Source organism: Sinocyclocheilus rhinocerous, unplaced genomic scaffold (genome assembly GCF_001515625.1).
Source record: "Sinocyclocheilus rhinocerous isolate Xijiao unplaced genomic scaffold, SAMN03320098_v1.1 scaffold615, whole genome shotgun sequence".
Lineage (NCBI taxonomy): Eukaryota > Metazoa > Chordata > Actinopteri > Cypriniformes > Cyprinidae > Sinocyclocheilus > Sinocyclocheilus rhinocerous.
The window spans coordinates 926,014-939,647 of NW_015631049.1; the positions used below are offsets into that span (position 1 = coordinate 926,014).

General features: G+C 39.5%; 1 protein-coding gene across 1 annotated transcript in view; it reads left to right on the forward strand.

Annotated features, from left to right (window-relative positions):
• Window positions 1-13,634, forward strand: part of LOC107741271 (teneurin-1-like) — a 166,835-nt gene that overhangs the window by 140,458 nt on the left and 12,743 nt on the right. Inside the window, exons 22-24 of the mRNA XM_016553970.1 lie at window positions 4,068-4,222; window positions 6,983-7,349; window positions 9,933-10,443. Coding sequence (XP_016409456.1) covers window positions 4,068-4,222; window positions 6,983-7,349; window positions 9,933-10,443 — 1,033 coding nt within the window. The remainder of the gene's footprint in view (window positions 1-4,067; window positions 4,223-6,982; window positions 7,350-9,932; window positions 10,444-13,634) is intronic.

Consider the following 13,634-nt stretch of genomic DNA (forward strand, 5'->3'; position numbering starts at 1 on the left):
GTGAACTCGGCATAAAGGGCTGTATGCCTGTCACCGTATCATTCAGTTTGGACTTTGTTTCCCTTTTGCACGGTTTCTGTTCTTTGAGTTAATTGTGTTATACCGTTCGGGTGTGTGTCATCAATTAGTCTAATCTATGCTTGTGTATTTACAGTAAGTTGCTCTCTTTCGGTTCATTGTTGTCGGGTCTTGTCGATGTTACGTGTGTTGCAAGCCTTCCCTTTTTTGGATTCACTTTGTCCCCACCATGGACAATCTGTCCGTTTTCCTATTATGCCTTTATGCTAGGGAACTCGCTCCCTCGAGGAACATGTGGAGGATTTCCTGTTTCCGGCCCATCTCACCCACTACCCAGACGACTGCTTATGCTCATTTCTACACGCTGGCCTGAAAATCGCCACCAAGGAGCAATTGTCCGGGGAGGGACCTCAAGGGAGCTTCGCTGACTACGTGAAGTGGGTGCTGGTATCCTGTGGATCATCTCTGACCGTCGGACCATCTGACGATGACAGAAGCCCCACTCCTAGCCCAGTGCCCAGCCAGAAACCCTCCCGCTGCGAGGAGTGACAGCAGGAGCCCACCACAGACCAAGAGCCCCCCTCCACCACGATGTTTGTGCCAAGAGGAGCGATCGAGCAGGACATCACCCCGGAACCTGAGCTAGCCGCGTCTGACCAGGTGTCTGAGCCGGCTGCCCCATCTATCACCGTGGGAGCTCTCGTGGAGTACGAGGGAATGGAAGTGTGTGCCACCCATCCTCCTGCCACTAAGAGTGAGTGTTTACTGGACTTGGACACTGTTTTTCAGTTTGGAGAGTTAGAGACTTTGCTTCCCTTAAGCCTGCCTAATTCTGTTCATCTGTCTGATTCGCTGGTCCCGCTCAGCCTCCCTCTTCCACCTCATCTCCAAGCTGGTTTAAGAGACTTCTTCATTCTTCTCAGTCCTCAGCCACTCCTGCTGTCCAGTCTTCTTCGTCCCTCGTCAGTCCCTCTATGTCACCACCTCTCAGTGGTGGGGCTCCATCTCGGGCCTGCCGGGAGTCTTCGTCTTCTGGACCTCTCCACCTCGTCCCGCCGTCCAGACTCCTACGCTCCTCCAACCCTCGATTCCGGAGTGGACCATCGGCCATTCGGCCTTGCCGGGCTCCCTCAGTCAGTCGGCTCCCCTTCGGCTACATCCTGCTCCGCCATCCCTCGGCTCTCTGTCTGCGCCGTGGGCTCCACCTCCATTGCCATTTTCGCCTCTAGTCGTCCCCATGGCGGTTTGTGTTCCCATCACGCCTTGGCTCCTCCCTTCAGTGTGGAGCGCAGTCCTGGCTGTGACCTGGGTCTCCACCTACCCTCTCTTGCTTAAGGCTCCTCCCTGGTCATCTCCTCCACCTGCACCTCCCTGGATTTTGTTTGTTGTCCTCCTCCCGATTGTCCGTCCTCCTCATGCATCTCTTTGCCGGCGTGTCTGCCCTTTGCCATCCCTTCACAATCCCTTCGCCATCTCCTCATCTTACTCGCCGTCTCATCCTTCTCTCTATGGCGCGAGGTCACGCCTTCCGGGAGGGGGGCGATCTGTCACCGTATCACTCAGTTTGGACTTTGTTTTCCTTTTGCACCATTTCCATTAATTGTTATTCCATTCAGGTGTGTGTCATTAATTAGTCTAGTCTGCTTGTGTATTTAAGTTGCTGTCTTTCTGTTCATTGTTTTCGGGGCTCGTTGATGTTATGTGTGTTGCAATCCTTACCTCTGTTTTGATTTACCTTATGTGGATTTATTAAAGACTGCCTATCTTCATCATCGTGTTTGTGTGTGTTTGTCAACACAGTAGTGTGACAACGCCACTCAACAAGACTGAATAGTAAATTAAAAAGTACTGTAAGCTGTGCACCATTTCAGGATTGTCAACAAAAATAAGGGAGACTGGGTCTATTCTAGGGAATATTTCTCAGAATTGATTTACTTTTCAAAGTCAGTCAAGTTATAATTATGAAATATATGACAAAAATTGTTTGTTTTTTATGAATTTTTTTTTTTTTACAGTATATGATAGCACTTGTGACAACTGGCCGGGTCTCCCCAATATAGGTTTACATCACATAATCAATCTCTTTTGAAAGCTTGCCGAATGTATATGGAAATTATTCATGAAAACAGAAATGATTATCATTGTGGAAGTTTGCTGTGGATTTGAAATTGGTAAAACAATGCACAATTATTGCATTGATTTTTGGTAGTTTTTGAGGTGAACATACGATTCATACGTTGCTTGCTCCAAAATATAAGTCAAAATATTGTTTAAATATGATTGTGTCAGCCCGACTACATTAGTTTAAGTCATTTTAAGGGTCATGACAGGTAGAAATAAGCTCCCCAAGGGAGCAACTGCACATATTCAGTTTTTACAGTGTGGGTTGGGAAAGAAACAGCCAATGCAACTAGTGAAGTACTGCTCTGTGTCAGCTATTATAGGCAGTTTATCCATATGGAGAAGGTGCTGTTACCACTATCCATACTGACAAGTGTGAGCTGTCATTTACTGGTGCTGTGTTGAGATGCACTCTGCGGGCAGATTTTCTTGCCATATACTGTCTCCGAAAATATGTGGTTCCTGTTAGTATTATCTAAATTGTGAATCCAAATAAACCATTTAAATCATCTGTAACTGCGTGCATGTGTATGTGTATATGGGTATATGTGTGACTCGATCTCTCCCAGAGTAAATCAGCATGGTGAGAACAGACCAATATGTCTGCTTATCTCTGTGATTCTCATTAGAGGGAGAGAGCAAGAATAAAGAGAGCAAATTAGTGAAGGGAAAGGAAAACCGCAAACACACACACATACACACACACACACACACAGTGCTATTTGCCATTACAAACTCTGATGTGTGTGTGTGTGAGTGCGAGAGAGAGAGATGATTACATAAGCCTGTTCCCACTTCAGAGTGAAATCCCTCTGGAGGACAAAAATATCAGTAAGCGACATACCGCAAAAAAAAAAAGCACCTCTGTGCTTATTTGTGTGGAGGTGTTCCAAATAGTATACACTACTACCTTACTACTCTTATACTGTGGGCAGTATGTATACTGTGCACAATATGCACATTTTCTGTATGCATAGAATACCTGGGATTTCTTAAATTAGCAGTATACAACCTGAGGACACTGTACAGAATACTGTATCCCACAGTGCAATGCACTCAACTTGACCTTCAGTTTCCAGTGTGCCCAAATTAGCCAGAAGTAATATCAGCTTGTTTATTGACTCATTATTTGATCCGACTGCCAAATGTTAAGACGCAAAGTTGGATTGCAATTGATAAATAATCTTTTTATTTTTATTTTAAATGCCTGCGTTTTAACATGCCATAAAGTTTAGTGTGAAATACTGTCTAGCTTATTCTAAATAAAAATTAGGTGGTCGTATATGGTGCACACTGAACAGTATTAAGTAATAAGTTACTATTCCATTCAGAGCGTAGTTTGCTCCTTACAAACCGTATGCTTTGAAAGATCTGTGGAACAGACGTCTTTAAAGAAACAATAACAATAAAAAAACAATGAAGTCTTTGACAGCAATGAGGGTGGCGATTATTTCCTGATGTTAGTGGCCTGGAGGTGTATTTGTGCTAAAGATCAGTTTTAATTAAACTGTAACAATGTATGTTTGTGCACCGCTCGATTTAAATGTAAAACCAAGTTGCCTTGCACAGCTCAAGGTGATTTGCAAGCATTCGAATAGAACAAGACAAATGAAAAAGAGAAATTGGATGAACAATGAAAAGAAATACCGGATTTTTTGCATATCTGATGTCATTTCGCATAAATCTGCATATATAAGTTAATTTGCATATATTTAAGATGCCGTGAACAGAATGATCACACACAGAGGAATATACTGCCTGATACAGTGAAACTCATCTTTCTTCATTGCACCGTTCCTCATCATCTGTAGTTAAGCTGCGACTGCATCGGCAATGCAAATGTAAAGTTATTTGTTCCGCCAATAAAGCGCATTAAAACTGAAAGAGATGGAGAGAAATGACTGTGTGTGTATCCTGTTGTCCTGCAGGTATCGCAGTGGACAAGCATGGGTTCATTTACTTTGTTGACGGATCAATGATCCGTAAGATTGATGACAAAGGGGTGATAACAACCATCATTGGGTCAAACGGACTCACGTCCTCCCAGCCAATCAGCTGCGACTCTCGAATGGACATCAGCCAGGTGAACAAAACACACACACACACACAGAGAAATTTACATATGGTGGCTCCAAAAAGAATTTAGAATAAACCAAATAAAACGTATGAATGTCATTGCGTTAGAAACAAAATATCAAGCCAAGTGGCTTCTGCAAACAAGTAATACTCGACCTTTTCTCAGAACTAACTACTTTTAATCTGCTGGTCCCAAGGTGATTTTGTAGTAGATGTATGAAGCAAAATAGCAGATTTCAAATATGTACTGTACTTCTCCAAGGAGAAAAATAAATATTTTCATGTTGACTATACATTTTTAGAAATGGGCATCAATGCAGATTTCCTGATTTACTTTTGATTCACAAGCTATCGACTAGATTTTAATACATTTGGGTATATTTTGCCATTAGAATCTTTTTTTGTGTGTGATTAGGCTACAATATCAGGATTGTTCAAATTAAGTTTGAGATTCATTGGAAAATCTATATTTTTACCCAGCCCTGTACATTTTATACACTCAAATTTACACATCATTTGTGTGCGCATTACATATTTCTAAGATATGGCCAACCTCTGTCAGTTTAATAACCACTTAACTTCTTAAAGGCAGTCACACACTCTTTTAACGTTGTGTTTGCATGCAGACATCAGAAAAATTATCTGTATGGTCAGTATGTCTTCTCAAATGCTCACATAAATGAAGTGAATAACAGTACACAGAAACCGAAGAGCTGAAAGATGAAAGAAACCCTTCATACACACCCCACACAGCGAGAGTCTTGACCAACCCTCTCTCTCTCTCCTTCTCACTCTCTTTCTTTCAACCTGTTCCTTCAGCTCCACAGGATTCACACACACACAGTTTTCTCTGTTCACCTCAAGAGTGAGAAAGTGCTGATACCGAAGGTCTCTCTGGTGCTACAGAGTTACATTATACAGCTTGCAGCAACATCCTTACTTTTCTTTTATCTCTCCCCCTCTCTCTTTGTCTCTTCCTCCTTTGAGGTTTCTGCCTTTTCTGTTCTATCCATTTCGAACACTAAAATCGTAAAGCTTTTCTCAAACATAAGGCAATTCCACGTCTTTCTCTTAAAAGTGCTCTTAAAAATCTATTTTACTCTCTCATTCTGTCTCTTTCTCCCCCTGAAGTTTAACTCAGTGTGTCCTCATTAAATCTGCAGGACCGCTCTCCCTTCAAAGTCAGACACAATTCTTCCCACTTCTGAATAGCATAAATTTTTGGCAGACTGTCCCTTGATTTCTCTTTCATTCTCTCTCGCTCTCTTTCTCGATCTCTCTCACGCCCATCAACACACACACATGCTGCACTTCTTCACAGTTCATTCGGTGGGGTGTGTTGTGTGTGAATAAGAATCAGACAGTGAGGAGAGAGAGAGAGAGAGAGGGAGGGAGAGAGAGAAGGGGAAATGAGGTGCCGCAGGCCACTGGGTAAAAGAAGCACTAAAATCTGCATAATTCCCACTATGCCTGGGATATGACACACTTCACACTCAATACTGTCCGGCTGTCGGGCAGCTGCGGACACACACACAGAACCAAGATGTGTGTTTAGTTTTTTTTACCTGGCTGCACATTAGGGCTGGGTGCTATGACTAAAATATTATCACGGAAATGGTATACAGTATGTCACAATGTAGTTATTTTTATAGGAAATTTAACAGGAAAATGGTTAATATCATGGGTGTAGAAAGCCAAGGGGGTATTTTTTCTCCAGACTCGAATAGTGCTACTGCTCCCTGTCCCTGCGTTATATGATTAGACTGCATTCTACATGGTTATTTTAATGACAGTAGACCATAGACTTACTGAGAGTGACAGATTTTTTTTTTTACATTGTTTTAAGCAAAAAGAAATTTATTCATAGTTCACTTTTTCTAAATTTTCGCTCACGTGACCATACTTTTTTATATATATAAGAATTGTAAAATATTGTTTTTGAATAACATTGTCTGAATAATATATTTTATTTTTCTTTCGGTAGAAGGTCTTTGCTTTGGCTTTATCTCAATTAAGTACCCAGTGTCCTCAAATTCGAGTTACTCTGGTATATATTAACTAACCATGTGTTAATTCTTTTTTTAATAATCCGACTTTACAAATGAAAGGTACTGCATCTCATTGGATTATTTGCTCTTTGTATTTTCATTTTGGTTGGTGCACATCACAAAATATACCCTGTGCGTGTGTGTGTGTATTATATATGTAATATTATATATAATGTTTTGTATAATGTATAATATAATTTATAATAATATATGTATGCATATATAATATTTGTATTGTATAATTTTTGTATTATATTTTGGTGTATATTCATAACAAATATGTTTGGCATGAGTGCAAAAGCAGCTTTAGATTATGTATCTTTAGAGTTCAAAACAAAAGACTCAAAGCAGCAAAACTAATGTTGTTAAATGGATCAGTGGATGCAGGGGTGCATCTTTTGGCTCTCATAGTGTAGCATACTTCATTTTTTGTTGGTAAAAGAGGTTCCTCTCGGTTTAATCTCTTCTCTGTATATATAATGTAAAACCCGTTCACTGATGTTACATGTAAATATAATAATATAATAATTATTTAATAATTATATAAGGTATAATAATAGTCAAAATGATGACAAAATAGTCTCTGTCCTTCATGTCAGCTGGAGAGAGTACATATGAATAGGCCATGAGCAGATGAGAGTGGCTGTGAAATCTGTCATGAATAAAATCACACTTTTCACATTCATAGCAGTTAATAATATACATTTGTGTATCCACAGGTGCGTTTAGAGTGGCCCACAGACCTGGCAGTGAGTCCGCTGGATAATTCTCTCTACGTTCTCGATAATAACCTTGTGCTCCAGGTGAGCGAGTCCCAGCAGGTGCGTGTGGTTGCTGGACGACCCATCCATTGCCCCTTGGCCAGTATTGAACCGGTCCTTCTGGGGAAAACAGCGGTGCGTTCTGTGCTGGAGGGAGCGAAAGCTATCGCTGTCAGCCACCAGGGGTCTCTATACATTGCAGAAACTGACGACCGGAAGCACAGCCGTGTCCAAGAGGTGTCCACAAATGGAGAAATGGTCATAATCGCGGGGGCAACCAGTGAATGTGATTGTAAGATTGACCCCAACTGCGAGTGTTTCTCAGGTGAGATAAACATACACCAAAGTGCTATACGCAGTGATTTTCCTTTGGCCCTCAGAGAGGGTTATTCATATTAATGATGTGTTATTTTTCCACGTTAAACCTTTTTTAGTAAGCCACCATAGGCGGAAATCCCGGGGCGGTCGGGGGGGACAGGACCCCCCTATCTGAGGGTTGTCCCCCCTAAAAATATGATTAAAAACCAGTCTGTATATTGTAAATAACAATGTTTTATACTTTAAATAATTGTGTAAGTAGTAAAACAACACAAATGGGGCAAAAATGCATTTTAAATTTAGAAACATTTTGAGTCTCCCCTCCCTTGCCTCACAGTGCTTTGGGCCAAATGCCTGCTTTCCTCTTTTACATCACCTACACACACACACAAGTCCGGTGAGAGAGAACAAAGTCAATAGTTGTGGAACTCCAAGGCTGTCAAGGCTATTTTATTCATTTAAACATCGGATGAAGTGATTATTTTCTCTTTAATACAGATGATGCCAGTGTATTTTTCGATGAGTCGCTATGTTAGCAATAATAAGGTTACCTGCTTGACAAAAAGGGTTGCCAGGTTTTTTACAACAAAACCCTCCCAACTGCTACCCAAAACTAGCCCAAACTAACCGCGTTTCGAGGGGATCCCCCGCTAAAAATCGCATTCCGGGGAATAAAAAAAAAACCCGTTATTGGGGTCACTTCCACCCGTGGACATGAAAAACAACCTGCGGCAACAGTGATAAAGTAGCCCAATTCCATGGGAAAACCGCGGACTTGGCAACACTTGTGACAGATAGTAATGTCAACGGACACGACCTCTGTCTCGGCGCGACCACAACAGCTTGACGTTGTCTAATTTGGCACGGTCTCCCTGCTGCACTAATAGTAGTAAGGCTTTCCTCTGCGTATACATATCCTTACAAGTACAATTTTAGCTGTATTATTTGTGTCCCCTTCAAAAATCGCTCTTGTGAAATTTTATGTTTATTGTCCCCCCCAACTGTTAGACGAAATGTACGCCCCTGTAAGCCACTGGTTATAAAATTATGAATTTTGAATGCATATTTTGTCTTGGGTGAGTTTTGAAAAAGTGCAACACTTAAAGGTAGCACAATTTCACCACTGTTATAATAAAGTATACAAATTGGTTTTCTTGAGCAACCTTCCCAGCAAGCTAGGACTCAAGGAGGCTGAAATTCAGATATGTTAATTTCAGAGCAATCCTCTGACGCACGCTAAAATTTCATAATCTCGGAAGAATTACTTCCAAATGCATACAAGCCTACAGTGCAGTTGCATTGACTTCTGTAAAAGCCTTTCCAGTAATCTAGAGCTGAAACTTGAGTGTGTTCATCTGAGAGCGTCATCTTACACTCGCTAATGTTTTATTCGCTTACGCTGAAAATCATTAGGAATAGTTTATCCATGATTTACTCAATTGTCTCTCTCTCTGTATATTTTTTGTATATTATTTAGTACTTATCATATTGTTTGGACTTTGTTTGCACCGTTTTCTCTGTCTAGTTAGTTGTCATGGTTTCTGATTTGAGTTCTTTATTATGTTCAGGTGTGTCTTGTAATTATCCTAGTTTGGTTTGTGTATTTCAGTTCCTGTCTGTTCAGTTTGAGTTTGTCGGGTATTGTCAGTGTTATGTGTGTCTCCTGCCTTCTCTTGCTTGGATTTACTATATGTGGATTGCTTATCGTCATCTTCGTCTTCGTGTGTGTTCATCGACACGCTTACGTGACAGATATAAAGAGGAATGACAGAATGTTTAGTGTATGTGTACTGCACCATGAGTCCAAGACATATTTCCCTTTTGAGAAAATATACACTACCGTTCAGAATTTTAAGGTCTTTTTTTTTTGAAGGAAAGTGTTATTTTTATTTGTCAAGTAAACATTAGGAAGCACTGATCAAAAGTGATAAAGACATTTGTAATGATAATAACCAATGATGTTTTTCATGAGTCTTTGAGCAGTGTATCACACTCAATTTGAATTTGAAAGGGATCATATGACAGTGAAGACTGGATAAATGACTGTCCTGTTACGACCAAGCCATCACAGGAATAAATGGCATTTTAAAATATATTTTAAAATAATTTTTTTTAATTGTTATAATATTTCACAATACTGTTTTTACATTACTGTTTTTTATCAATTAAATGGAAGAGCTTAACAGTCAAAAACATTTATAAAAAAAAATTATTGACTAGATATTACAGCTTATTACAGGTCTACTGCTTTTTGGGGCAAATAACTTTTTTGCTGCATCTGATCCAAACTAGTCAGCAGTGAGTCAGTGGGCAGCTATGCTGTGTGACTTTAGCATGCTGAGAGATTCAATTTGTAAATATCTCCCTGCCAAACGTCTTGCTATGACACATTCAAGAGTCTGTGCTGCTGTTATACACAGGTTTAATTATTGAAAAATCTTTATTATTTAACTACTGTAGACCAGTGTTGCGATTTTACTGCAGTGGGTCTCTGAGGGTTAATCGTTAAACCTAACACTGAATGCCTAATGAACTAGACTTCCTTTTTTTCCACTTCTCTTTCTCATTCTCTCCATGAATTCGTCCCTAGGTGACGGAGGTTATGCTCGTGACGCCAAGCTGAAGTCTCCCTCTTCTCTGGCAGTTTCTCCTAATGGCTCCCTCTACATCGCTGACCTCGGGAACGTGCGGATACGCCGGCTCACGGCTAACCATCCTCAGCTTACTCCCGAGGGACTGTACGAGCTAACCTCGGTTGCAGACCAAGAGCTTTATCTATTCAGTCCAAATGGTACTCACCTGTTCACCTGCAGCCTGGTGACGGGGGACTACCTGCTTAACTTCACATACACCCCCGAGGGCCACCTGAGCAGCATAGCAAACAGGGAGGGCACGATAGCGCAGTTGCGGCGGGATGCTAATGGCGTGCCCCTGTGGCTTGTAGCCCCGGGCGGCCAGGTTTACTGGCTAACCATCAGCAACGCTGGAATGCTGAAGCGCATCTCGGCTCTCGCACACGACCTCTCACAGCTCAGTTACTACGGCAACACAGGGCTGCTCGCAACCATCAGCAATGAGAACGGCTGGACTACTGTCTACGAGTAAGTGATGCCTTTCTTTTACTCTCCCTTTGTCTATTTCTTGCTCATCGGGGAAGTGCAATGCATTGCTTGATTTTTAGGTGCGCATGATAGCGCGATCTGTCTTCGTTTTCGTGTGTCATATCCTGTTGTTGCTTCCTTTAGAGTCTATTTCGGCTGCCACGCAGCCTCACTTGCACACTCTGATAGTCTAAAGCTGTTTTATTAGCAGGAAGAGTAGCAAGTTTCTGCTGTACTGTATATAAAACAAAATTCCGTCCCAGCATAGATTAATCTTTACCTGCGTCTAATCTAATCATGCTTCATCAGAATTTATCAGAAGGAAAATAATCTAATACAGTCTGATCGACAGTGTTACCTGAGATTGTTTGAAAGAGTGCAGTAGTTCGATTTCTCAAGCTGTGTGTTTTTCTGCTGCAATGAAAATCACTCAGCCTTAATCTATCCAATAAAGAAATTAACTCTGTATCCTCTTCTGATTTCACTATGAAAGAGCCCGGGTACCTGTGTGTGTGTGTGTGTGTGTGTGTAAACTGTTTGCATGGCCATTTTCCGGGATTTGTGAGACTGAGCTACAAGTTCTAATTTAGTGTGAAAATGTCAGGGGCTTCTTTTCCTCTCTCTCTTTCTCTCCTTTTTGTTTGATCAACTCGGTGACCTTTCACACACTGTGTTTACACACACACACACACACACACACACACACACACACACGCACACACACGCACAGATGCACCTTCTCATGCAGCTTATAGTGTAGCGTTGAGGCAGATCACATGCCTGGCTCCCTTTGTTTGGTCTGTTGTGAGACACTGCCCCCTGCTGGTGCATGCTAGTTAACTAGTCAAACATTACACTGATGTTTTGTGGTTCAAGGGAGAAGCACAAAAATCATAGTTTTGTTTAATTCATGTCCTGTAAAGCCTAATAATAGACAAAAGCACAACTGTAAACAGTAGTAGCAGAAAGCATTATTTTTGGGGATGGTAACACTTTATACAATAACATTAGTTAATTCATTAGATATCAAGAGTTAAAAATAAACGATATTTTTTAACAGCATTTATTAATCCAGGTTATTACTCATTTATTTAAGTGTATTATGTTATATTGTGTTATAATGTGTTGGTATGATGTATGTAAAAATTTACATTAACCTAGAAGAATAAATGCAGTAAAAATACTTTCTGTTGTTTGTTTATGTTAATAGTAACTAAATTGCATAAACTAATGATGATGAATAGAATTTTACTAAAACATAATTGCAAATGATAATAACAGAAGGCTGTATTTTTGGGGTGGTAACAATTTACAATTGCTATTCGATAACATTAGTTAGGTATCATGAACTAGCAATAAACAAATAACAACATTTAACAGCATTTATTAATTTAGGTTGTTTTTAATTTATTTAAATATATTAAATATGTATTATTATTTTATTTTGTATAGAGTCTTTAAAATTTGCTTTCTCAAAGCACTTTACAACAAAGACAAAAGAGCAGAATGAAACAAATCACAAAATTGAAACAAATACAATAAAGAATATTATATTATATTACTGAAATGTTCAAATGTATTAGTATATATTGAAATTAACATTAACCTAAATTAATAAAAGGAGTAAAAATACTGTTTTTGTTCATGATACTGTCAACAAAATGTATTAACTAATGCTGCTTAATTGAATTTTATTGTAGAGTGTTAGAATTTTTGTTAAACTATTTGTTTATCATTTACAACTCTGTAAGCCTGTAGCTTATTCAGCAACAGTGGGGAAGCTTATTTAAATTACGTTGCAGCATTCTGTTCTGCACACACCACCGAAGGAATTAGCGGAAATGGTGTGTTGACTTTGATCAGTTCCCTCCATCCAGAAGTAATAAGTACTGAATATTTCAGAAACATACCTCAAAGCAAAATATACACCAACGTAGGAGTTGTAAACTCGTCAACAAGCGCCCCTGGTACAGGGAAATTTCTTAGATCTGATATGAATGCAGTAATGACTTGAGATTTAAAATATATATATATTTTTTATTCTTCAGATCAGATAGGCTGTCTCAAAACCTAGCTGCCTATCTAAACTTTGTATTGAGGAATTTTCATTTTTAAAGGCATTTTACCTTTTGCAGTTGTTCATTTAGCCACTATCCAAAATGAGGAATACAACACAAATGAATCATCAGTTATAGGGATGTAACGATTAACTGCGAGCCGGTTGAAAATCGATTTAAATATGTGACGATTCAAATCGGTTGAGATGCTAAACAAATAGCGATTCAATTAGGGGCAGGGGTTTATATGAATGTATGTCTGAGGGGAACTTACTATCTTTCGATGGTATTTTTTCTTTTCATCTTGCCTCTGTATAATGCATATTAAAGTTCATACGTGCAGCGCTGCTTTGTTTACAGCGGAATCCAAGGAAACGCTTTAAGTGCCACCTGCTGGCAGAGAGTGAATCTGCGTCTCATTCAGCTCGTCTGCTGTTTCTGTTTCATGCAGATATTTTTTATGTATAGTTTCACAAAACTGAAGTCAAACCATTCTGTTTTTGCTTCAAATACAATAGAAGCAATCAAAACCAACAAGAGAGCAATAATTTACAAGTGCTATATTAGTATGTTATTATAGTGTTATATTTCAATTTCACAAAGAAACGTCCAAGCAATAATAAAAGAACACGTTTAATTTATAATTTGTCTTAAATCTCATTTTGTAAAAAAAAAAAAAAATCGTGAATCGAATCAAATTGTGAAATCAAAATCGTTAATCGAATCGAATCGTGAGTTGAGTGAATCGTTACATCCCTAATCAGTTATGGTACCATTAAAAATACTGCAATTCAGAGTTTCAGAATTGCTCAGAAAAATCCAAGCTACAAAAGAGATAAAAGGGAGAGGCAATGAGAGAATAGATTATTATTTATTTATTTATTATTCTTTATGTTTTTTTTAGAAAGAGTGCATTAATAGCATTGAGTCAAATGCTAAATCAAAGCCAGCTTGTGATGTTTCTGGTCTTTTAATGGGCCACATATTGTATCTGACTGATCTGTAAACAGAAAATTGCAGGAATACAATCTCAGTCGTCTTTAGTCAACTAAACATGCAGAGCTATGCTGGGTATGAGGGAAAGATGAATCTCTTAACTAAAAACATATGGTTGTAAAAACACTTTCAACTGGC